This window comes from Haliaeetus leucocephalus, unplaced genomic scaffold (genome assembly GCF_000737465.1).
Source record: "Haliaeetus leucocephalus isolate CR32 unplaced genomic scaffold, Haliaeetus_leucocephalus-4.0 Scaffold166, whole genome shotgun sequence".
NCBI lineage: Eukaryota > Metazoa > Chordata > Aves > Accipitriformes > Accipitridae > Haliaeetus > Haliaeetus leucocephalus.
The window spans coordinates 1,236,118-1,260,302 of NW_010972602.1; the positions used below are offsets into that span (position 1 = coordinate 1,236,118).

Genomic DNA, 24,185 nt, shown 5'->3' on the forward strand with positions numbered 1-24,185 from the left:
AGCAAACCTGGGTTTTCTTGACAGTAGTTGCATTTGACAGGTTTCTTTCAGGCAAAAAAGAACCAAGGCAGAGCCATGACAATTCAGCAACTGTAATCACACAGTTGACAGAAAGTTAGTGGCCAGGCACACATTGCAAAACTGGGAAAGAATAAAGAAATCTTTGACAGACCTGAGTGTTAAACCACTTTTAACACTACTTTATGAACTCATGTCCAAAACATGGAAAGAGCACATCTGAGAAAGATGCTGTTCACATAGTTGTGTAACTGTTTATCAAACTTACTACTACATGAGAATAAACCTATCTGGCTTTCCCAAAGCTAGCCACATTGATGATAATGTAATTTCATTACTTGAATTGCAGAGTAATAATACACCTAATTTTTCTATAGCGTATAATCAGTATACTACACAGTACACTATCAAAAAATAAACCCAAAATAAATACAAATGGTCTCTTTGTCTTTAATAGTTGCTGGTTTGAATCAAGATACACTACAAATAGAAAAAGCAAATGTGTCAGTTTATCAGCCTCTTTGAATTTTCACTACCAAATTTGACATTAGTTTGGAAACCCCCTTCTTTCTTTGTCATAAATCAGAATTTGAAATTAAAAAACAAGCAAACAAAACACAAAAGCCAAACCTCACCCCACATGTGCTGTTGAATTCTCTAATTCTGGGGCTGAAATGGATTGGCATGCTCCACTGGGGTGAAATCTTGGCCTCGCTAAAGCCAAAGAGAATTTCACACTGTTTTCACTGGAGCCAAAATTTGTCTCACTGTTTCTTCGATTTGCTTCCTATCACAGAATAAAGTTCAGACCAAGTTTTCAACAATTAAATTTGCTAAATGAGTAAATCTAACTGATGCTTGAAGAACCAAATGAATGCCTTACATGGGATGCTTTCTATCATCTTCTGACACAAGAAATCTCTTCATTTTGCCATCCAGCAGCTTTACAGACTGGTCACTTAACCTGAAATCAGCCATTGTTTCCTCTTTACCAAAACTTCCCATTTGTCCTGCTAGTTTTTATTATCTGAACTCAGCAAGGATGATTTGTCAAACCTTCCATCAGAGCAGTTTGTAAAGTGAAATGCCAATAGGAAGAAAGTTAGACATCATTTGACCCATGTCCAGGCACTTGTCTGCCTGTGGAGCTAAATGCTAGACTAGGCAGCAGCTGACTGGTACTGCTCCCTTATCATTGTCAGGACACAGATAAATGTACTTCATTTAAGAAATGAAGGCTTTATCAATGGACAAATAATTGCAGAGCCACTATTGATCTCACATCTCACTTAACATGAGACAAGAGGGTCCTGTAGAAATGGTAAACATTTAATCGCTGTGGATGGCAAACAATGGGCTCTTGCTTAAACAGCAACAAAAAAACAACCAAACAAAAAAAGAACTCAGTTTTCAAACAAACCACAGCCTTACTTAAGGGTTCAGCAGAAATCCATCCAGATCTGCAACACTCCACTCCCATTTCTATTAAATAAGAGGAATATTAGCAAATGAATCTTTCATTGCTTTTAGTCTCCCTGAAGTGTCATTGCTGAGATGGGAGGAGGCATTGGAGGTACAGCGCTCCACCATTTGCACTTTTTGGAGAGAAACGTGCCTGTTAAGATCTTCATGCAGATGAAACAGGCTGAAATGAAGCATTTTTGAGGCAGACTCTACCCTCACCGCTCACAGGACTAGAGGGAGCTTCCTGAGAACGTGCTCCCAAAGAGAAGCAACACAAAGCCTGCCTGTGCTCCATTTCACCTGGTTGCAGTAACTTACATCAATGCAGTTATGCAACATTCTGGAGCTGAAAAAAAAATTAAATTAGCTATTGCAGTTTTTAATATACTTTATGTAACATTATTGGTTATTAGATTTACAGACTAGCTAGAATCTCTGCCTCAGTGAGCTTGCAATCTAAATATACAGAAAAGATAAGAAAAAATGCAGCAGCAAAGAAAGACAAAACATGGGGCTGTACATATTTTCACTTCCACAGTTTTGCTGAGGGTTTAACTTGGGATATCATGTATGCAGGTAGGGAAATAAATGTATAAGCATCAACTGGAAGTAATATAACAAAGAATATTGATTAAATTTTTGTAGTACTTATGAAGCTTAAGGGCACACAAACAAAAAGAATAGGAGAATGAAATGAAGGAATTAGTGAGGCAGGAGATTTTATCAGACCTAAAGGAAAACAGGAAACAAGACCAGAAAATTAGACAAGAACCAATTAATACAGGATTATAGACACCTAAGTATAATAGAGACATAAAGGCACAACCTAGCAAATTTTGGCATGTAGATACTTATTGCAGCTTTCCTAATAATCACATTATACCTTCAACAAATACAGATCTGCCTTTTACACTCTGTTTAATAAGACTGCACTAGCTTTTCAAAGCACAGTCCACGGAACATGGGAACTTACTAAGAACAAGAATTAGCCAAAAAGCTGCTGCTTCTTCCTCTCATCATTCTGATATTTTAGTAGCAGAACAAAACTAAAGTAGCAGGTGACTGGCTCAAAACACAAGAATTCATTCTTCAACACAGCATATTACCCAGCTCTGGCACTCCTTGCTCCAAGATGTAGAGGATGCTGAAAGTTTTTGTGGTTACCAAAGTCACCTGGAGAACTTAACAGAAGGAAAATCCATTGAAAGCTATGAAATACAAAACCCGCTGCTTCTGGCTGTTGCTAACCTCCAGCTGTTGGACCCTGAGCGACTGCGCCTAGGAGGTATCGCTCCATGCTTTTCTTCTTCTTACACTGTTCCCTAGGGCATCTGCTCCTGATCACTGTCAAAGACGGGACAGTGGTCTAGAGGATCCAGAGTGCCAGCACAGCCATTCTCATGCTCTCATCAGGTAGGTGTGAGCCATTTGTAGTTTTCAGGGACTCTGTTCTCCTCCCTGTAAAATAGGCCTGGTGGTTCTTTGGCAGGATACCAAGAAGCTCAGAGATAACACTTTGTCTTCACAAAGCACCTTCAGTGCCAGGATCTGAAGTAGGTGCTGTGAATGTGAAGCAAAAAGTATCACATGACGGTCTTCCTGGGCAAGCCAACGCAAGCCAGTAATGGAGCACTTCTACAGGGACAGACTTGTCATCACAAATGTGTTCACTTCTTACTTGCAGCGACAAACAGTACCTAGGGTTTAACGCAGTCTTCTTCAAAGTGGTCACTCTAGCCTTTTTTACTTTTGGTAGTTTGTAAATATACAGCTACTTTTACACCTTTTTTTTTTCTATATAAGTTATTTATAATACACATGTATAACTGGGCTGTTATTATGAAGTTGTTTTATTAAATCCATTGGCAGTTTTCTTATATTTCTCCATTCTGTTACCAAGTGTACTGCTAAGATTGCACCGGGTAAACACCAGTAAGGGAGCAGTCGAGGGGTTCTGTAAAATTAGCATTCAGCTGGGGCTTTCAGGCTTCCCCACATTACATCTGAATTTAGAAAAATACTTACTGCACACTTGTCAAATCCAGGCTCGTATCTCAACCCTAATGTCTAACTACAGTAAGCATTGGAGGATAATACTGGCAAAGAAACATTTCCTAAACTTTATGTAATCATTTGGAGTTCAGGAAGGATCGATTAGTATTCAGGAGATGTGACTGCTCAATATTTATACCCATAGAGACTTGGCAGAAGCAAATAATGGTACATAAAGCTGATGCTTGTCTTAATTAAATGCAGTATAATAGGTGTTGGGGATTTTTTTTCTTAGTGAAGAGAGCAGTTTAGCAATGACCAGATATAACTCATTCTGAAGTTCAGAGTTTAAAACTAATCAATATATATTTATAACAAGGGAGGGACTGAATATAATTTATTATTAGCTGACAGCTGACTAATAGATAAAACCAGGATTTATTTAAGTATGTTTTTCCACATACTAATTTCTGACAAAATATTTGCCCCTTTGGATTCTTGATTATTTTTTGCTGTACTAACAGTATTTCATAGACTTTTTGAAATTAACGTCTCGCCTGCAGATAGGCTGGGAATGAAACCAGAGAATGTAGAATAAGACATCTAGCTAGACGATCCTTTCACTGTGACAAACTTATTAATAGTAACATTTCCTAATTTTATAATTAGGAATCCTTAATGGCAAGTGATATTTTAAAATGCTCCTTTAAAGTATACAATCTACATATGTGATGATGAACTGGTGTTGACTGGCAGACAGTGCAAGGATGACAGGCACAATTCCATCACACCTACAGCCCAGGCTTGTCTCAGATGTCACAGGAAAAAGTTTTGAGAGGGAATATGAAGAAGGTGGATAAATGGATCTGGCATATTAAGCATGAGAAGCAGAGCGGAGAAAGCAGAAAAGTACTTGGTCTGGAAAGGTGGCGAGTGGGAAACAGAGATGGCATTGCAGGCAAGTCAGAAGCAAGAGATGACCTCGTGATGCTGAATGACTGATGATAGATAAGGAAGGAACAGCTACAAGACCTTGAAAGCAAACAGAATTTATGTCTGATGTAGCAGGGAAAAGGGAAGATGCAAAAAGATAGGGAAGCTATGAGCTAGGAAGGGCATCTTGGCAGCACCATTTGCCAAGGCCAAAGGAAGAAATGCTGTGGTAATTGAGATGTAATATGATGAGGCAATGTGGTATTTGTTAAAAGTTTAATCTAGTAAGCAATGGCTCCTGTGCATATGCCATGGAAGTCAGTGAGAACACATGTCCAGGATTAGCTATATAATATTAGTTTGGGATTAATTATATTAGAAATAGACAAATTTAAAGGTGAAGATTACTGTCTTTTGGAAGAACTCATCTTTGGGTATAATGGAGACTCTGTTTCTTGAAATCTGAAATCAAGATGACCACTTCTTTATATTATCATACAGCTCAATCAAAAGTTATAGACTTGATGTCCAACTGCTGGATGGAGATCTATGGTTTGCATTGAACAGAAGGCTGAAGGAGGTAATGATGATGATTACATGGGTGCTTTCTTGTCCCCAAATCAGTAACAGTAAGTTTCATAGGCAAGAAGTTTAAATTTATCATGAGTCTCCTAATTTCACAGTTTTTACAAACTTTTCTCCATTTGTCAAGTTTGAATTTGATAACTTCTATCGTGAGCAGTTGTCAGCAATCTGACATAGTCTCTTGCTGCTGCATGTCCCACATTGCCTTGGAAACTAGGGATAAATCTCTTATTAATGATGATGAGGGCCAGGAGAACAGTTAAATAGCTAGTCTGCTCCTGGAACATTTAAGTCTTCTCTGGGTCTCAAGCAAAGCAGCCAGGCTTCTCCACTCTGCCACTAGAAGAGCTATTCCACTTTTCTACTTTAATCCTCTGGGAAAGTAAAGCAAATGAATACGGGCGAAACCTCATTTCAGAATCGTCTCATGAGGGACGTTCTCCTTTCATGGAGCCAGCATTGCCCAACAGAGAAATCAACCCTCTTGTCTCTAATTCTGCTTCTGACTCCATTACTGACTATGGAGCTTTGAAGTCTCTTAAATGATATCTCAGCTACCCTATCCAATAAGTGAAAACAATAGTTACCTATCTTTTTAAACAGTGGTGAAATACAGAGTATTAAAGATACCATGTAAGGTACAACCAAATTGAAACAATGTTGTTTGAAATATCTACAGATACCATAACAAAGACCATTGTTAAAAGGAATCTGATTTAAAGTATCTGTATTAAGTTTTGAGAAAATGTGATCCTTTCCCTTACAAATTACTCAACATGAAAGCAGTTCCTTGCTGTATTTTCATATTAGGATCTAAAACTCTGCAAAAAAATTGAAAATTCGCTTATTGAGAAGCTATTTTTAGAAGTCAATTTTAGCATTTTAGCACATGCAGGACAAAGTGGATTTTCTTGTGCCCTGTTCTTTTATTTCTCTGCTTTTTCTGATTACTCTATAGAGAAAGAAAAGCAAAGACACATTCCCTTCATTTTTCCTGTCAAAAGCCATAGCAAAGCCAAACAATTAAAAATCAGTCCTTAAATTTCTTACAGATGCTAAATGATGATGTATGGAGTGACGACTTTGATAAACAACCATTTTCTCAGAACGCTTTTTCAGTGAGCTGACAGGTTTTAGTCCAGCCTCCCATGTAGATTCCACGCATCGTGTAGTCAGTATGAAAGTAAGTAGGACAGCGTCTATCTTACAGGTATCTATCTTAATGAAATCTCCAATCAATTATTTTTGTGAAAAAAACCCACATAATATAAAAGGAATAAAATACAAATGCTATAAGTTATAAGGTATAGTTAAGAATTAAACCAATATTTTAAATAACTAAATCTGTAATCATTCATCTCAGCCCTCAGTGTAGGAGTCATCAATGATAAAATTCTTGCAGGAATTCCAGAGGTAGCCTTCTATTTCATGGCTGATTGAGTTTTTTAAATAAACTTCACTAAATTATAGAGGAAATTTAATAATCACTGTTGATTTGTCCTGGTTTTATTTCACCAAATGCAATGGATGTTACAAATACATCTCTTGTGTAACTGTTGAGTACAATAGCATTATCTGAGGCATGAATTTGATCCAATCTGATCATTACTGGTTTATGCTGTCTGCTTGTCTGACAGCTGCAAGCGATGAAGAAAAAGATTAACCCTCTTCAGCAAGTACTTTTCATGCTGTTTTTTTCTAAAATGCATATTTCAGAAGGTTTTGAAATAACAATAGGATTAGATGCTTGAGAGAAAATTAGGTCATATATTTGTTAGATACAAATCTTGCAAGTAATTAGAAACATGGGTATCAAGCAATATTTGTATTCTGTACTGCTGCTTTTGTGTGGAGACAGTGGGGATTTCAGAATAACCCAATCAGTGTGCTCTGCACTTTTTCCCTCTCTAATATGTTTACAGAATACTCTAACAGCTCCTGTAAGGGGGAAAAATTACCTGCACATAACCCACATTTACATGTGTCTCTACTTTTGGAATACTTTTACAATTTCTCTCCCATTTTTAATATATATTTTTGGTGTTTAAGGTACAAGTTTGAATGTATTATATATGTAACAGAGGAAATATGGGATTATTATAGAATTTTTTTAGCTGCTGTTGGCAGAAGAGTTTAACATCAGCGGTTGCTTTTGTTAGCCAAGTTTCCCAGCATCGCATTGGAATAAATGGCTATATATTAAGGTATAGATAAATGAATTAATATCCTTAATCTTGGAGCCAGTAAGACCACCATATAGTTTTAATTTGAACATGCGCTTAAATGCTTCACTGAATGAGGAACATGCTAAAGGAATATAATGGCTAAATTCACTTTGCAGTTGTAACAGACAACTTGTTAAATACTTTTTATACCAGAATGTATAGACTAAAACCAAAACTGCTTCTCATGTGTTTCTAGTTAAAAACACACATTGCAGAGGCTCTTACCTGAAAGTGTATATATGGGTGACTGTCAGCCAGTTACTGGAGATGCACTGTACGTTATGCCAAATTCCCTCTTTCTCTTATCCCTTTGCTGCTTGTGCAGGTTTGGACACTGGAAAAGAAACAAAAGCAATGGCTTTCTCTGAGGGAGTTAAAACAGAGAGGTGAAATACTGTAAAGAAACTATGAAAAGAAATAGCAGGAGAATTAAACAGGAGGCCAGGGGGGAAAGAAAGAATGTGCAAGAGTGATGGGAGAAGAGTGGCAGAGAAGCGGATATCTGGGCAGAGCAGGAGCCAGGAGAGGTTGATGAAAACGAGGGACAGCAGTGATGTGGATCAGAGGAATAGAGAGACACTGGAGGGCTTGAGAATAGGAAATGAGTCAAGAAAACAGGGGGAAAAGGCCAGGAAGGAGAGAAACCGTGGAACTGTGACCAAAGCCAAGCCAGAGGTGGAGAGGGAGGAAATAGAAGCAAACAGGAAAGAAACAATGAAGGAAAATTCAGAAACAAGCTTTATGACCCAGCTTTGGACACAGCTGTGATCATGAATTGGGAGGCAGAAGGGGACTGGGCAGAAACACTTTCCCAAGCTTGTGGCTTAGAGTGTGTACCAATGACTTCTGCTGGCAGGAAAGGGGAGGGGGGTGGAAACAGCAACTCCTTAGGCTCTGGCAAAGCTGCTACCAAGATTGGATGAACCTCTTAGAGCTGGGGTTCCTTGTATTGTTCTGGTCCTCTGCAGAGCCATCGAGTGTGGGACAAACTGAAAGAGTAAGCCCCAAAACAGTCCATGTGGCTTGCAAAAGTTTAATCTGCACATGGCCGTCCTCCTAAGGATATTTTAAAACTTCTTCTTTATAAGATTAGTCAAAGATTAATGAGGAAAATCCTACATTTAAACATCATCTGGAGATGGGTACTGGGAGGGTTTGATGTGTATTATAAACATATTGCACAGCACCTCTGCTTGCCAGGTGAAGGAAAGTCTCATCTCAAGAAAGAGAAAGACTTCAACATCAGAATGGGGAATGCCACTGCAACAGCATCTTTCCTCTCTCCCAACACCAAAAATTGTAGTAGAGACCAGTGGACTGCTCAGGACAAGACAGACAACGCTATCCAGTCTTTCACTGGGGGAAAACCCATAGCCTAAGCTGAATAAATGATGCCAGACTGTTCTACAAGCCCAGTCTGAGCAGGGTGGATGAGTGGTAGTTTGGGAAAGTCCTTTCCTCTTGTCTAAGTCCATCTCTTCTGAGAGACATTTGGCTTTAGAGAATGGAGTCACCAGCAAGGTTGAACAGGACAGGTATCAGACTCACATCCCCTGAAGTGCTGGAAAACCACCCTGCACACTGAAAATACTCTTTCAGAGAGGAACATTGCTATGAGGTTACTGTGGAAGCAGTGTCATCTAGACTGCACACTGTGCTCCAGCTGGCCAGCTCTTACCTGTGTTTCTTCCTCCCTTTCTATAGATAAAACTACCAGAGATAAGCCAGGGAGTAAAGAGGGAACAAAGCAATTAAGAACATTCCTGTTAAAAACTCACTAGGCATACTGTAAAATTCAGAGATCATTGTGCCCCTCAAAAACACAGCAGAGAAACGCAGACACTTAAAAGAGCTTTCAATTACTTACGTGCCTTTGGCTCCCTTTCAGGATGCCGTGGAGCTGGAAACAGCCATGGTAAATGTATTTTCTCTGCATTTGCCTTTCTTGACAAAATAGCTCCAATATTTTGATCTCAAGAATAATCAGCTCTTTTGTGTTTCCTTTTCAACTAACTGCAGACTTTTGCAAGTTAAAAATTAATGACAACTTCTCTTCCTCTGGTTTTTTTTTTGTTTTTTTTTTTTAACAAAAACCTTCTGTGCTCTTTTCTGGGGGGGGAAAAAATTCCAACAACCTTTAAGTTTTAGTCTAAATGGCATTCAAACCACTCTTTCTCCCTCCTTCTGCAGTAACACACAAAACGAATTCCACCACAACAAAACAACCCAGCTCGTGGAAACCATTATTTTGAAGATGAAACATTGTGTTGTGTCCTTTACCACTATTATGGGCAGTCAGTCTGTTAGAACATATTGGGCGATTATAGGCTAGTCTTTTCAGAGAAAGCCATGGGTTTCAAGTTAGCAGTAACCATCTATCAATTCTTGAGATTATGCCATGATTTACTGTCACAGCATCATGTATTCTCTGATTTTCTGCCTCCTGTGAAACATTGTGCTTTCCTTTTCTATTGATGTATCAACTATAATAGTTACAAGCAGCTACAGAAAAATCAATAGCGAACTTTCGTTACTGTGCACATAAAGAGTACCATGCTGTGAGAGCACCTTGCTGTTAAATAGTCACCAGCAGTAAGGTACACTATAAATATCTGTTATTTTGGTCTAAATGAAGAATGTCTGAATTTGAAACAACAAATATCTAGGATTTTTGACACCACTGGATTCTATGTCAAGTTTTTCCAATATGTGATTTTTTTTTTTTTCCAGGTGTCAGGCTTGATTTGTATTTTCTGTGCTGTGATCTGTGTAATTTTTTTTAAACCTGAACCTGACAGGAAATTAATATCAAATAAAGTATTGCTGGGCTGTACTTAACAGTAAGCTCATTAGGCTTGGTTGGACAGAAGTGGTAAGAATTGTGTTAATCTTTGTTGAACTAGTCTATATCTTACTAGTCAAAGTAAGATGACTTTGATTAAGGTGAACAGACCAATAATCTTTGTACTAAACACACAGATAGAACAGAGATGAAAGAGGTACTACAGTGTTACCGCAGACTCAGAGGTACTCCTAGGATTGTGCTTTAGGAGAAGGACTGAGTTGCTTTTTGACACACAGTTTGGAAAAAATAGTAAAATTTTTGGTTTAAATATACTTTGCCTCTGGGAACACATTAACTTCCAATTAGTGAATGTAAATGAGGAAAGGCAAGAACAACAGTAAAGATGTGAGTATATTGCCTTGAACATGTCCAGGCCATTTGGCATTTCAGGCCATTTCTCCAGCAATTGGGTAGGAGTCCCTGCAGGGCAGGAGGACAGCTCTGCTGCAGGAGTTAGTGCTTACTTTGGCATTTTGAGATTATGGTAAATTACAGCTATAAATGCACTGTTTGTTGCTGAATACCTTAGATTGGAAGGCCTATGCATTTCCATGAAACTAAAGCACAAGGATGCACATGTGTACTTACATGAATTGTATCCTGCCAAATACACATCCCACTGCCTGCCATGGTCGCAAGTTTACAGGAAAACACTATTTCTTGGCCTCGACATAACTTTCAGGAAAATTAACTTTTAAAGTAAGAAATCCAAATTGCTTTTACAATTTTCATAGTACTAACTCATATAACTTTTACCATATTTTTCCATTCAAAACAGCAATTCACAGTCCCACCTGTAAAAAAATACCTACGGGTGGGGAAACATCTCTGCTTTGAAGAATACAGTGAGATCTAGCTAGAACCAATGTTAATCCAATGAGTATTGATTTAGGTGGAGGTGGATCTAGAATTAAAAATCCTTCCAGATCCTAAGCAATAAATGCAAAATCCACAGTTTAATTCCATAAAGCATCGAGGGACTCCGCAGAGCATCTCCGGGACCCTGAGGGCATGTACATCACCGGTGGGGCAAGCCTGGCTGGCCAGGGCAGGAAAAGCGCAAACCTCGGTTTGCAGGAGGCTGAGCTCCCTTGTGTTCCTGAGCCCCGCTGCAGACTGGCACAACAGACACTATGCAGTGCCAGAGGCATGCTTGCTTCCTTCATCTGGCATGTGGCATCCAGGGACCAAAAAGTACCTCTGCCCTTGCGCAGGGAACGTGAGCTTTTTGGCACCGTGTTAGGGGCAGCTTCGGCCAGAGGCTAATGGGGATCTGGAGCCCCTTAATTCATGCTCCTCACGTTAAACCTATGACTATGTTGTCTACGGAAACATCTCATCCATATCTGACCAAACATTCGAGTGTGAGCTGAGCAGTGAGCACAAATCTGGAGTTTACCTAACTTATGTCTGCTGTTCCTTACTGAGCAATCAAAATGTTCAAAATGTGCTGAGGCATGACCTTATCTGAGAGCCTCCAGTCCATTCTTATCAGGGCTTCTTGCCAAGAAATCAGAGGTAGCTGAGAAATAAAACTCTCTTCTAAGAGCCTCATATTTGAAATGCAGGTGTAAGAGTATTTCATCTATTCCACACTTCTCTATCCTATCTGTTTAACTGATGAGTGACCATGTTGCCAGAGGGACGTTCAGGTGGGCTTTTCTTTAGCTTTCATATTTGTACGTTTAAAAGTGTAAGCAATGAGGATGAAGAACAGTGGTATATACATCAAAATCTTTGGGAAAAGAGTCCAAAGCCTGACACACACCTGGATGCCACTCCAGTGTTTCCTGCGTGCCAGCACTGACACTTGCAGAGTGCCAGTGTAGTTACAGATGTCCCTGTTTGGGCTTTTATCACTCCTGTTTGCCAAACCACTTCCACAACTAAGCGGAGACATATGCCACAGTAAAAAATGAAATATGCAACTTCCACTCAGATCAGTAGGCAATGTCAGAAACAATATGCTTTTAAACACTGCAGCAGAAAATTACTTACCTCCATTGTGTTTACTGTCCATGAAAGCAAGACTAAGAGTACAGGAGAACATAAGTGTTTCTTTTTTCCACCACCTAGCAGGAAGCCCGGCAGCCTGGGCCAAGCCAGGGGGATAGGGGGACAGGGCAGGACCCCTGTCTCAGAGCCACCAACTCTGCTGTCACTCAGTGAGGAGCACCAGTGCATGGTGCATTGCATTTAAGCAAATTCACGGGCTGTTGCAGCCAGATGTGGTAACAATCTGATGACTGGTACACTCACATATATGATGGGACCAAACTCATTGGCGCTTTTCATCTAAGCCAGCGAATTTTTTGTCAATGCTAATCTGATAAGGAATTGAAACAGCATCTGAGAGACAACGGCTTCAATGTACCATCGATGGTCTCGTGAGCTGTCTGCAGTTACATTTACATAGTAAATAACTGTAACTGCCCAAACTAGAGTCTAGCTTTTCTAAATAATAATAGTAAAATTCCAGTGTTTGGCTAATAGGAGTCACCTACTTGTTTCTACTGTAGTTCTACTGTAGTGCTTTCCACACTAAGCAATTAAATGAACGCTTTATATTATTTCAACACAATTATATGAGAATATAGTTCTTTTAATGATTTCCACTTCCCATATCTTACACAGGCAGAGGTGATTATCTTTTTCACATTCTTTCTAAACTAGAATCAGCTTCCACTGATACACCTTAGTTCAGTGAAAAAAACTCTGTTAGCACAAATATGGCCACATAAAACTAGTAAAATCATGACCTCAAGTCTCAAAAAAGAGGAAAAATAGGGTTTTGAAATCAATATGTCTGAAAGATGATTGGTTGATTGTTTCACACTAGGCCTACTCTCAAAATAGTGCAAAAGTCTTAAAACTCTGAATTATCTGTCAATTACGTTGACAGGAAGTCATAGTAGAGTATTGTACCTCTTAGACCAGCATATCACTAAAACATCTTTGCTTAACTATATTTCCTTCTTTTAAAGAGAATATATTGTAATAATTTTTACTCCTGTGGGACTTTGGATCTAAACAAAAGGATAAAGACAAACAAAATTCACCAAGTAATAAAAACGTGGTATGAAGATCTACCCTTATCTGGAAACCACTATAATGATATAACTGGCTAGTCTAATATTTTTAACAAAGTTCAAAAAAAGTTTGAAATATAATAATTAAATGCAAATACAGTCCTGATCCCAAAGACTAGAAGAATGCCTTTAAGCTAGTATTTATAACAAGAGCTATTCGACTGAGCTCTCTTGTAAATTTTATCATACCTGAGGCAGTTTTCCTCAGTCGATTAGCTGGAAAGCTGAACATATCCTGAGGCAAACCAGACATCTAGTACAGGCTAAATTCAACTACTGGAGCTTAAATTTGGCTTAATATATCCCCACTTGGATCTGCCTGTTTAATTCTCTTTCATATGATAACGTTGGTTTATTCATAGTCTGGACTTGCCACCTGAACAAACTGTACCTCATATCTTATTCTAATGGAATAAGAAAACTTTGCAAAACCCACAAAAAGTTCCTGACTGAAAATCAAATGCAAATTTGGGATTAAAAACTGTTTTGTAAAGTGACTACAAGATTAGTACAGAGAAATTTTTTTCCCCTAAGGAGTACTGCTTTTTATGATCATGCATTTTTTATAATCTGCAGAGACAGATGGGCTTTATAAAAGGATACAGCCTGCTACTCAAAAGGGTTTCAGTGGCAACTGCACTTCTGTGTTTTAACCTCAGTAGGAATTTATATTTGATATTTTTCCAGAAAATATTTATTTTTCTTCTTTTAGGACTATATCACCCCTTGGTGTAGTTCCAGCTGCAAAAATACCTCTGAGATTCATCTAGTCCATTATTCCTATTTTAAACAGTACTTTAGTAGGAGAGGGATAGAAAGGGATAGGACAGATTATGTGCAAGCTTCTCATGAGTGCAATAAATCCAATCATTCAGAAAAGTTGCAAATGTCTAAGCAAAAGCAGAGCAAATATTTTCTAGATGAAAGCAAATCTTTCCAAAATTTTCATTCCTTTTTTTCTAAACAGTTTCTTCTCAGCTAAATAGATGGTTTCTCGCTGCTTTCTACATTATACCGTACTATCTATTGTTGCAAGTTGCATATAACGCCCTTTCTGCCTTAGTTCATAACTTCAGGGATTTTGTATGATGTCCCTACCACCACTCCTAGGAACTTCATAAATATTTATGACATCTTAAACTATTCACACCCTACAAATTGTAGATGTTTACAGCCAGCTCCCTTAAAACCCAACAATCCTGTATTGTTCATGTGCTATTGAAGATTAAAATGATGTTTCAGAAATTAACTGGGAAAACCATTTGGTTCAATAAATTTAGTATTTACTCTAATTTTTTAAACTCTTATCAGAAGCCTAGTTTCTGCTTTTATCAAATGTGATACTGTCTTCTAGTAACTGTAAGTGTGATATAAACTAGTACTATGGCTGTAGATTTGTCTGCATTTAAGCATATATATATATATATATATTTTGAAGCCTGCTGATATCATGATAATTAACGTACTAATTTTCTTATCTATACTTATTCCAACTGAAAATTCAGAAAACAAACATTTCTAGCCCAGGCATATAATGTGAACCTGGGATTAGATGAGGAGTTAGGAAAAATTAGTTTTGACTCATATTCTTTCTCAGTTTGTCTGTGAGACCTTTGCTAAATCACTTCTGCCCCAGTTTATCAAAGTGTGCTGGCATACAGATATGACCATGGCTCCACAGGATAGTGGTTGCACAATTTTTTTCCTGGAAAAAAGAGACTTAGATTGAGACTTTTTTCCTAGGATCAATCTGTTGTTTACGTTAAGTGGTCACTAGGTCAAATATACAAACAAACCTCGAACCAGAAATCCATGTCAGCCCAGGCAGGTTGCCTCAACACCAGCCTACAAAGGCAGGCTAAAAATTTGGGCTTAAATCATGTAGGGTTATTTTTTTCAGTGCAGCAGCAGAGCTTCAACCCAAAGGCTGGAGCACACCCTCACTGAGAACAGCCTGTAGCTAGCAATAGCTTAGACCACACTCTGGCATGGTGGGAAACCCCAGGTGTTTGGGAATTTCCTTGAAGAAACAACAGAGCAAGTGCTCTTCAAATTCCTGTTCCTCTGTCGTGTCTTCGAAGAAAGCAGCAGCTACTCTCTTATGTGGAACCTAATCCTATCAGTGAACGCTAAGCATGGGTTAAAATACCTACAGCATAAGCCTTCAGGCAATAGACAGGCTGCCCTCCAGTCCCAGATGAGCAAGAGACAAGCAACACTTCACATTGCTCACCCAAAGCAGGAGCACGTCTGGGACATCAGCAGGGGCATAACTCCAAGCATGGAGGAAGCTTTAGAAAGTGGAAGAAAGTCAGGCGGTACTGGAGTTTAGGCATGGCTAAGGTGAAGCACCAGCAGTGGAACCACTGCTTGGGACTTGATGCCTGTAGTCTGTCCCAGCATCTTCTGGGCTGGGCCACAGTTTCATCAACTAGCTATCCCATCTGCGTCTCCACACCCCTGGCTGTGTGGCTGTACCTGGCCGTGCTTTTCCCTCATGAGTCTCAGTGAGAAATACTAGACTTCATTTAAGGGTGTAGCTGGCTGTGGACATGGGGCCAGGACTTGTGAGCAGCTCTTCCTCCAAAGAGGCCTGGCAGGATCTTGTTTTGCTGTGTTTCAGTGACCACTGGATCACATATGCCTCATTTGCAAGTAATAAGGATGTTGGTTCCTGGGGTGCCAGGATGAGAAGCGGGTGGAGATTTTGTTTGTTTGTTTAACTTTCGAGTCAGTAAATTCAGCCTGAGCTGTTGCAAGTCATGCTGGTTTATTTTCCTGAGTGATAACTCAGTAATTGCACCAGTCAAAGATTGAAGAGATCAGATTAAGCTTTGACCTTTGTCTTTACTGGGACTGCAAGGAAAGAAACAACTGAAATTTAGTAAAATAACTTCACAGTTGCACAAGGAGAAGAATCCAGCTCGTTTCCCCATATCTCCCTTTCCGTTGCAGAGCTAACAGTAGCAAAAGCTATTATAAAATTCTCCACGAAAGTCAATAAGCATAGCTCTTAATAGACATCAGGATATTATATTCTGAGTAAGAACCTGTAATTTTAAAATCTTTTCAGAATAGAAACGTATGCTTCAATACTTCAAATAACACTAGAAAGAAGCCTACCACTATAAAACAACACCAAAATATGTTTTACTTGAGTCTGAGTTGTTCTGAAACAAACCAAAGGTCCATCAAGATTGAATACTGAGGGGAAGAAATAGGGTTAGGACTAAGAATTACAGCCTGTTCTCTCATAAGCATCTTATTTTTGCTTTAAAACATATATAATTTTGCCCAGTACTTAGGTGTGAATGAAATACATTGCTATAGAAGAATTGAATCAAGATTTTCAAAACAATGTGCCCTTTATCTGATGCTATGTTCAACTGAAAATGAAAATTACTTTATGACCCTAATAAACAGTCAGAGTTGGATCATTGCACTGTTACAGGTAGCTTAACCACTGCCAAAAAACAATCCTTCTAAAGACAGGAAAAGTTTTCTACGCATTCAGTTTGGACTTGGGAGTCTCAAGAAAATAAAAGTGGTTTCTGTTGTTACAATGTAAAGGTTTTTCAAGGTTTGGAAAGTGCTAAATATAGTGCCTTACCACTGATTAACAAACACATCTATCAAAAATTGTTTCCCTGGCTTCTAAGTAAATAATATTCAGCACAACCCTACTGTAATAAAACTGAGGGGAATTTTGCAGTAAGGAGCTTATCTTTACCATAAATCTTCCTTCATTATAGCATTTTGTCTGTCAAGAAGGCTTAGCTATAGAACGGCATACATCTGCCTTCGTGACAGATGTGCTATATGGAACCACTGTTGTTGCCATTAGTTTCGATGGAGGAGAATTGTGGGTAATTTTCAGAGATTGGCTCTTTATCAACCATTACTACTCTTTCCCTCAAAAAAATTTCTATCACATGTCAAAATCTACCTGTGTTTTAAGTCCTGTAACCCAGAGGGTTTGCAAGGCTAGCAGAAAGTGGGCAAAGAAACTAGGAAAAAGCTGTGTTTAAATAGAGGAAGGTTTGGTAATGTCTCCTCTGTCCTGGGTAATCTCTCTTCTTTGAACTATTCTGGGGGAAAAACCTGCATCAGAATTAACATATTCCATCTTCAAGGTCAAACGGGAATTGGCCTCACACCAGAGCCCCTGACAGAAACCCTGACTTCAGGCTGAGGAGGCAAGTTGTATCTTTCCCTAATAAAACAGGGTATTTCTAAGTGGAGGCAATGCTGCTCATCAGGCCATGCAGTCTGGCTGGGAAGAACAGACAAACCTTTCAGAGGATGAGCCTGAAGGCCATCCTAGCCCAAAATACCGTCACTAGAGTTTGGAAGACATCATATTTTACCTACATATTTAACAGTCATTCCAAAGAGCGACTGAGCTTTGGGACCAGCTGAGTTAATAAAGTCCTTAAATGATGGGGCTTGTCAGCCCATTCAGGGTGAGGAAGCTCAACCCTGGACTGGTATCGACTCCTATTGCCTTGAGTATCTGTAAGACTGTTTCCAGCCTTATGAAAGTGAGAAATTTCTCTCTATGGAGAAGCCTAAACACAATCTTATTTCATCCTTGCAACACCAGGACTTGCAATGGTGCAAAATGCAGAGAGGCAGCCGAGCTGCATGTGCTCACACCTCTTCGTTGCTTCACGTAGAAGGAGTATCTGATAAAAGATGCGAGCAGTAAAATTTAACTGGCTTCCTTTGGGAAATATTTACGCTGCTCCTAAGGAGTTACTATTTTTCAAATGTAAATCTCTCATTCTGTTTCATTTTTCTTTTCAAAATTCCCAGACCAAGGGAAACTCTCTACAGATTAGTAGACCACCAGATCTTCAGTATTTCATGTTTGGAATATGAGAGGGAGAAAATCTCTCTGAAACCTAAATGTTTCCCCCCTCTAAAGACCAGACCCATTTTTGGGGAAAATATGCAAAAGTGCTCTCCTCAGGCTGAATGTAGTATGCAGTTTCAGCTTAATGCACAGCTTTATAGCAGATGTAGAAAATAATCAAAATGGGGGGATTTCTGGGAATACTGGCAGACCTTTACTGTGACTGCAGAGCAGATCCTGACACACTATAATACTGTTTTTGTCTTAATCATCAAAAGTAAGCTACAGAGAACAAAAATTCTTTGTTTGACAGAAAAGCAATTGCTATTTCTTGTAAAACATATAATATATTCCAGAAGACCTAAGGGTTTACTTTCCAATAAGGATAGAAAAAGATGTGCGCCCCACTGTGAGCTCACAGTAAGGCTGTTTCATGTAAAAAGTTGGTAATTAGTCCCTGAGTGAATAAAGTAGAAGAGATAAGAGACTGATACTTACTGTAGCAACACAAAACACTTTTTCTAGCTGCTAGGATTTAAAGGGTGTGTGGGTGGGAGAGGGGGACCTGTTCCTACTCATTTAATTTACAAGCATCTAAACCTCGGAAAATGATTTCTTGCATTAAGCTTAAACATGTGTACTTTAAATTGTTACTAACCGATGTAAAGATTGATAAGAGACCTTCTAATTCTAAAAAGCAGACGGGAACAAAGAATTATATGAAAGCATAAAAGACTGTTGTGCTGTACACATCAGTAGCAGCTTTCACGCTTGTTGTACACCACTGCCTTCAGCAGACTTACACCAGCACTGCTTGATGTTTCACCAAGTTAAGTCATTAGCATTCAAAGGATCTTTATCAAAAAGGAAATACTTGGAAAACTAAATCACGTAGCTTTAGCCAGAGTTATATAATAAATACTGAGAACAAAAACAAACCCAAAGCACAGGAAAACCATCTACTTACAAACCAAAGTTATTATTTAATAACATTTGTATCACTATCAGCTAAATACAAAGTACCAGAAGTGAAAACTGTACAGCATTTCTTTTTCTACCTGCAGAACTTGGAGCTACTGGAAATAACTTAGTATTCACATATTTGTTGTTACTCATCTTTATTAGTGCTAGAGTTTCTGATTCTCTCTCAAAAATAACTACGTAATTTATATTGCAAACTGCGTTTGGCAAACTTCTGTTTTAACAGCATACAAAATATCACGAGAGCTTTACGCAGTGGTCTCAGCACATATACTTCGACTTCTCTCTCTCTGTTCATTTTGTCTTGTTTGCTTTACTGCAGCATTTATTGTTAGCCTACAAGATGTGCGAGCACTTATCACAAGTCATATCCAAAAATCTTGGTTACTTCATGGAGACTCACTCCAAAATACATAACCGGTCATCAGGTTACCCCTATATCCCCACTACTGTGATTGCAGTCCTGGAGATATCTACACACAGATTAATTGTGTAATGATGTCCTAAACTGCAACCATTTGGACTACAAGTCTCTGATTCAGTATAGAAACAAGTCAGAAAATTTCTAGGTGTTTTCACTGGTTAACTAATAACATCTTGTTCACAAGCACTGAGCCTGACTACAAATATCAAGAATTTGTGTAGAGGAAATACATTAAAAGTATTTCCTCAGGCTGGATAAGGTATAGAAGACCCAGAACTACTTTTTATTTACTGTTAGGGTTAATTGGACTTCTTTTTACATCTGACTTCAGGGCTTATTTTGCCATATATGAGTATTTAAAGAACTGTCCACTGAGATGAGAAAAAAAAAACCAACACAGACCTTCTTCCTCTGTAGTTCTGCAACTTCCATGCAATTCAGCCAGGCCACGCAGGTGATGAGCATATAGGACCACTTATACAATGCACAGGTACACCTACTGCCAGAAGCTACCGATCCTGTATATGCGGATAATATAGATAAAATACCATGCCTCCTTTTGACTTGGAGTATGATATCAATACAGCTGAAGACAGAATGCATCCCTATAAAACATTCATTGAATTCACCACTTCTGCAGGAAAACACAGAAAATTTGCAACTCTCAGATTTTGTTTCTTCTTGATCTTTGTAAAAATTGATTTTGTGATGTTGCCAATAAATATATATTCCATGCAGTAACATTTAGACAGAGAGCAAAAATGAGAATGAACCTGGTTTTCCAAGAAGCCAGCACAATTTAATCTTACAGTATGATTCACAACAGACAGCAACAGAAAGATGCCCTTTGAATTTAAAGGGGTTTGAATCAGCTAACAGTTTCTAAAACTTCCTCATGTTCAAAGTTATTTTAACAGGGAAAAAAGTTAAAAATACTGATTCTGAAATCATTATACATTTTGTCATGCTGTTTAACACAGTTTACTCTCCAGCATAGGCCCTGTTTTCTGTGGGAATTTCTTATGTTCTAACACTTCATTCATGATTGCATTTTGCATCTGAAAGCAACCTATTTAAAATAATTGTAATAGTTGATACTGTTCCTTTCTTAACTTTATAAAAATATGCTTAGAACACCCAATTTTTAAATCAGGTTACACTGGCTACAAAATACCTTGGGATTTTTATATAGGTACGTAAAATAATAAACAGCTATATTTTGTGTGAGAAATTGTCCAGTGTAATACATGAAAACATGATTATCCAAAGATCTCCAGAGACACTGGCAAAAAGACTTTGGATAAATGAGTTTGAATAGCTACGGGACCAGGCATAGCAGCTTTGAAGTTTCCAGTTCTCCTCACTCTGGATAATGCAAAGGTCAGACAATTCTTGTGGGACAGCCGTCAGTTTAAGTATTGCTAGTGAGTTCCTTAAGCCAGCTAGTAAAATTTGGACAGAGGTCGTGTCCCCAGTTCCCAAACAAGCAGCACAAATCCGGGAGCCACTTGCTTCATTTCCACAGTGAAACTGGGACAGGAAAGAGGCAGGCAGTAACAACCACAGCAGGAAACACTCGCCCCAGCTCATGCAAGAGTGAACCTGAAGCGCAGGCGGCAGCCAGCACACCCCAGAACGGCTCCTGCCCAAAGCCTGGAGCTCAGGCCCTGGAGGCTGTGTGCGCTGCCCTGGGCTGCCATTGGGATCCTTGGCATCCTTCCTATCCTCTCATCCTGAAGAAAATGTTTGCTGCCTCCAACCATTTCCCTCGTGTTCCAGCACACAGTTATGTGCAGGAACCAATATTTGCTCTATTTAAAGCACTTCTAGGAAAAGGTGCAGTGAGACCCAATTTACACAGCCCCCCAGGCTGGTCCCCCAATCCATCAGCAATGCGTGTTCCTGTTTTGCAAAGGAAAACACTCATTTCCCCTCCAATCAAAGGCTGGCATTTACAATGAACCAAATTCTGCCAAATTCCGCCAAATTCCCCAACTCCTGTGCTCCAAGAACATCCAAGGAAGAGCAGATTTGTCTTTATTCAAAGTGAATTAGCAGCATAGTTATCCTCAGTAGTACCATGCTTTAGCATTACAAGAAACTGTGGTACAGTACTCTACTGATGCTATAAATGATCAAACACCAACCAAAACAAGTTCTCCCGGCAAAAGCACTTTGATCACTCTTTCTGCAGTATAGCAGCACTGTAATTTGCCAGCTTTAGAATAGCTTCTGCATTCTTCAGACATGTTGAAAGACGATGCCATCGGAGTAATTTTTACACAGGGAAGCAAATAATGAGGAGTTAATATACTGGCATTTATTTCTGACCAGCATTTCCAGAGCTTGAACTTGCTGTATAGGAACTGAAGATAATCAAACAGAGGCAGAGTGAACAAACTGTACCTGCCTTGCTGATGTAAATGCTCCTGTTATCCAATACCAAAAAAGAAAAATCAGTGTTGGATTTCAGAAAACATGTTCAGGTTAAAGGGCACCATTCTTATCTGATATTCCACCCAAAGGACAATGATTTCATTTTATAAAGATCATTAGTCAGTGAAATATATATTTTAGAGAGTTTCTAGTAGGGAAGATTATTTTGGCAGTCACTGGAGTGTACCAGATGGTTCATTAACATAGGCTAGACAAGTCAAAGGCTTTCAGAATCATTTAGAAAATGTCAAACAGAAACAAGAACCCTGTCACTTTTTATTAGAATTAACTACATCATACCCTGGACGCAGATTTCACCTTGGGTCAGAAAAATTAATACAGAATTGTATGAATTGTGTAACATACTAGGTTAAAGATAGGGCTTCCTCTTGGGACTCATTTGCTAGCAATATATTATGGTCTTCTACTTTAGGAATCCTCAACCTTTCTTTTTGTAAGCTATGAAAAGAGCTGACCTTGCTCAGACTCCATTGGTGTCTAATTGATTTGAGGTATATGCAGAATTTCAACAAGACACTCCGCTAAAGCTCTTTTGTGATCATTTTCCCAGGAAAGTTGGCAAAAGGGTTCACTGAATATTCAGCAGCTTGTAAAGTATGCTTTTGTCAGGAGGAAAAAAACCCCAACCCCATCCATTTAGTGAAACACTGCCTTCGTAAACAGGAATTAAAATGCAACTCAATTGTTGTTACTTTTTTTGTTTATTATCATTCAGATGTCAAAAATCTTGAGAACTTCCAGCTTGTGGAAGGTGTTCAGGAACAAGTGAATGCTGCTCTGCTGGACTACACAATGTGTAATTACCCACAGCAAACAGACAAATTTGGGCAGCTTCTCCTGCGACTACCAGAAATCCGGGCCATCAGTATGCAGGCTGAAGAATACCTCTATTACAAACACCTGAACGGGGATGTGCCATGTAATAACCTTCTCATTGAAATGCTGCATGCAAAGAGAGCATAAATTATACCCATTAGAGCTTCTGCTTTCAAGGAAAAAAAAAATATTCTGAACTGCTCCAAGCAACACTAATTAAAATGTGGTTTTAAGACTTTGCAAAATGGTATAATAATCAAATACTAATAGTAAATAACTGATGTATCAGGGTATTTGTATTGCAAACTGTGAATCATATGCTACACATCCCCAAAGGAATCTATATAGGACTTTATACTGGAGTGAAGTGAGTTTACCCAGTGGATACTATCACCAATGTCACCATGAAAGAGGACAGAATTATTCTTGTATATTTAACTCTGCTGATTGCGAATATGAAGAAACTTGGGAGAAAAAACCTGATCCGTATTATCAAGCTAAGACAGTGAGGAATTTGAGTGCGCTAAATTCCTTCACTGCATAGCAGGACTTCAAAACCAGTTCTAATAGATGCAAAACTGCATCTATAGCATCTTCTGTCATCCTTACGAGGACACAACACTTACTTCTTCTGCGATAAATGATGTGGCATCCATTCAACAATCTGTGAGAGAGAGCTGGCATAGGCCATGTGCTATGTAGTATCGCCACCAAATCCCAAGAGGCTGGTTTTGACTGTCGGTCTCTCAGGCCTGCAAATTGCTAATATGAAGAATCTGTTATCCAGTTAGCTTGGCATTCTTACTATGTTCTGAAGTTTGTTTTGTCACGTGTTCATGTTGTTCTATCAGACAGTATCCCTATTCCACTGCTGTTATCGGATAGCTATTAAATAGCTAAGATAAATATTCCAAAACAAATTAGCCAATTCAATGATATACTTAACTAGTGCAGTGGCTAAAATATGGCTCTGCTATATATTCACGGCCATTTCCAAATAAAGGAAGTGGAGATATTTTAGCCATCACGAACAAGACCAAAAAAAAAAAGGGGGGGGGGGGTTTGAAAAAAAAAAAAAAAGTTTTTCAGGACACTAAATCCTGATGTTAAAAAACTAAAAAGAAAATTTTTAAAAAAAATGCATTTAGGGATGCAAGAATAGACAAAAGAATTGTATGACCTGATGATGCCATGGAGCTTATTAAGAAATGATCTTTAAAATTGCCAGTAATTAAGAAACTTAAATTTCAACTCAAACATTCAATATCTGATGAAACTTCTTCCTTTTAAAGTTAAGTAATACACATCTTCTACGCAAAGAAAGAAGAGTGATACTGCTATGTCTATGTAGGCCAAAGTCTGCTGCAGAACAAATATTAGAGAAGAACAAACAATTATCTCTCTGTCCAAATGCAGATATCAGTATTAACATGTAGTGCCACAGTTATAAGTCTTGCCTTATTTCATTACCCTTAAAGGTAACTGTGCAGGTGTGGATCAA

At 38.7% G+C, this 24,185-nt stretch overlaps 1 protein-coding gene across 2 annotated transcripts in view; it reads left to right on the forward strand.

The window, feature by feature from the left end:
* Positions 1-23,293, forward strand: part of NR5A2 (nuclear receptor subfamily 5, group A, member 2) — a 95,718-nt gene extending 72,425 nt beyond the window's left edge. For both annotated transcript variants that reach the window (XM_010563416.1, XM_010563417.1), the window contains one exon: positions 22,584-23,293. In XM_010563416.1, coding sequence (XP_010561718.1) covers positions 22,584-22,831 — 248 coding nt within the window. In that variant the 3' untranslated portion in view covers positions 22,832-23,293. The remainder of the gene's footprint in view (positions 1-22,583) is intronic.
* The last annotated feature ends 892 nt before the right edge of the window (positions 23,294-24,185 follow it).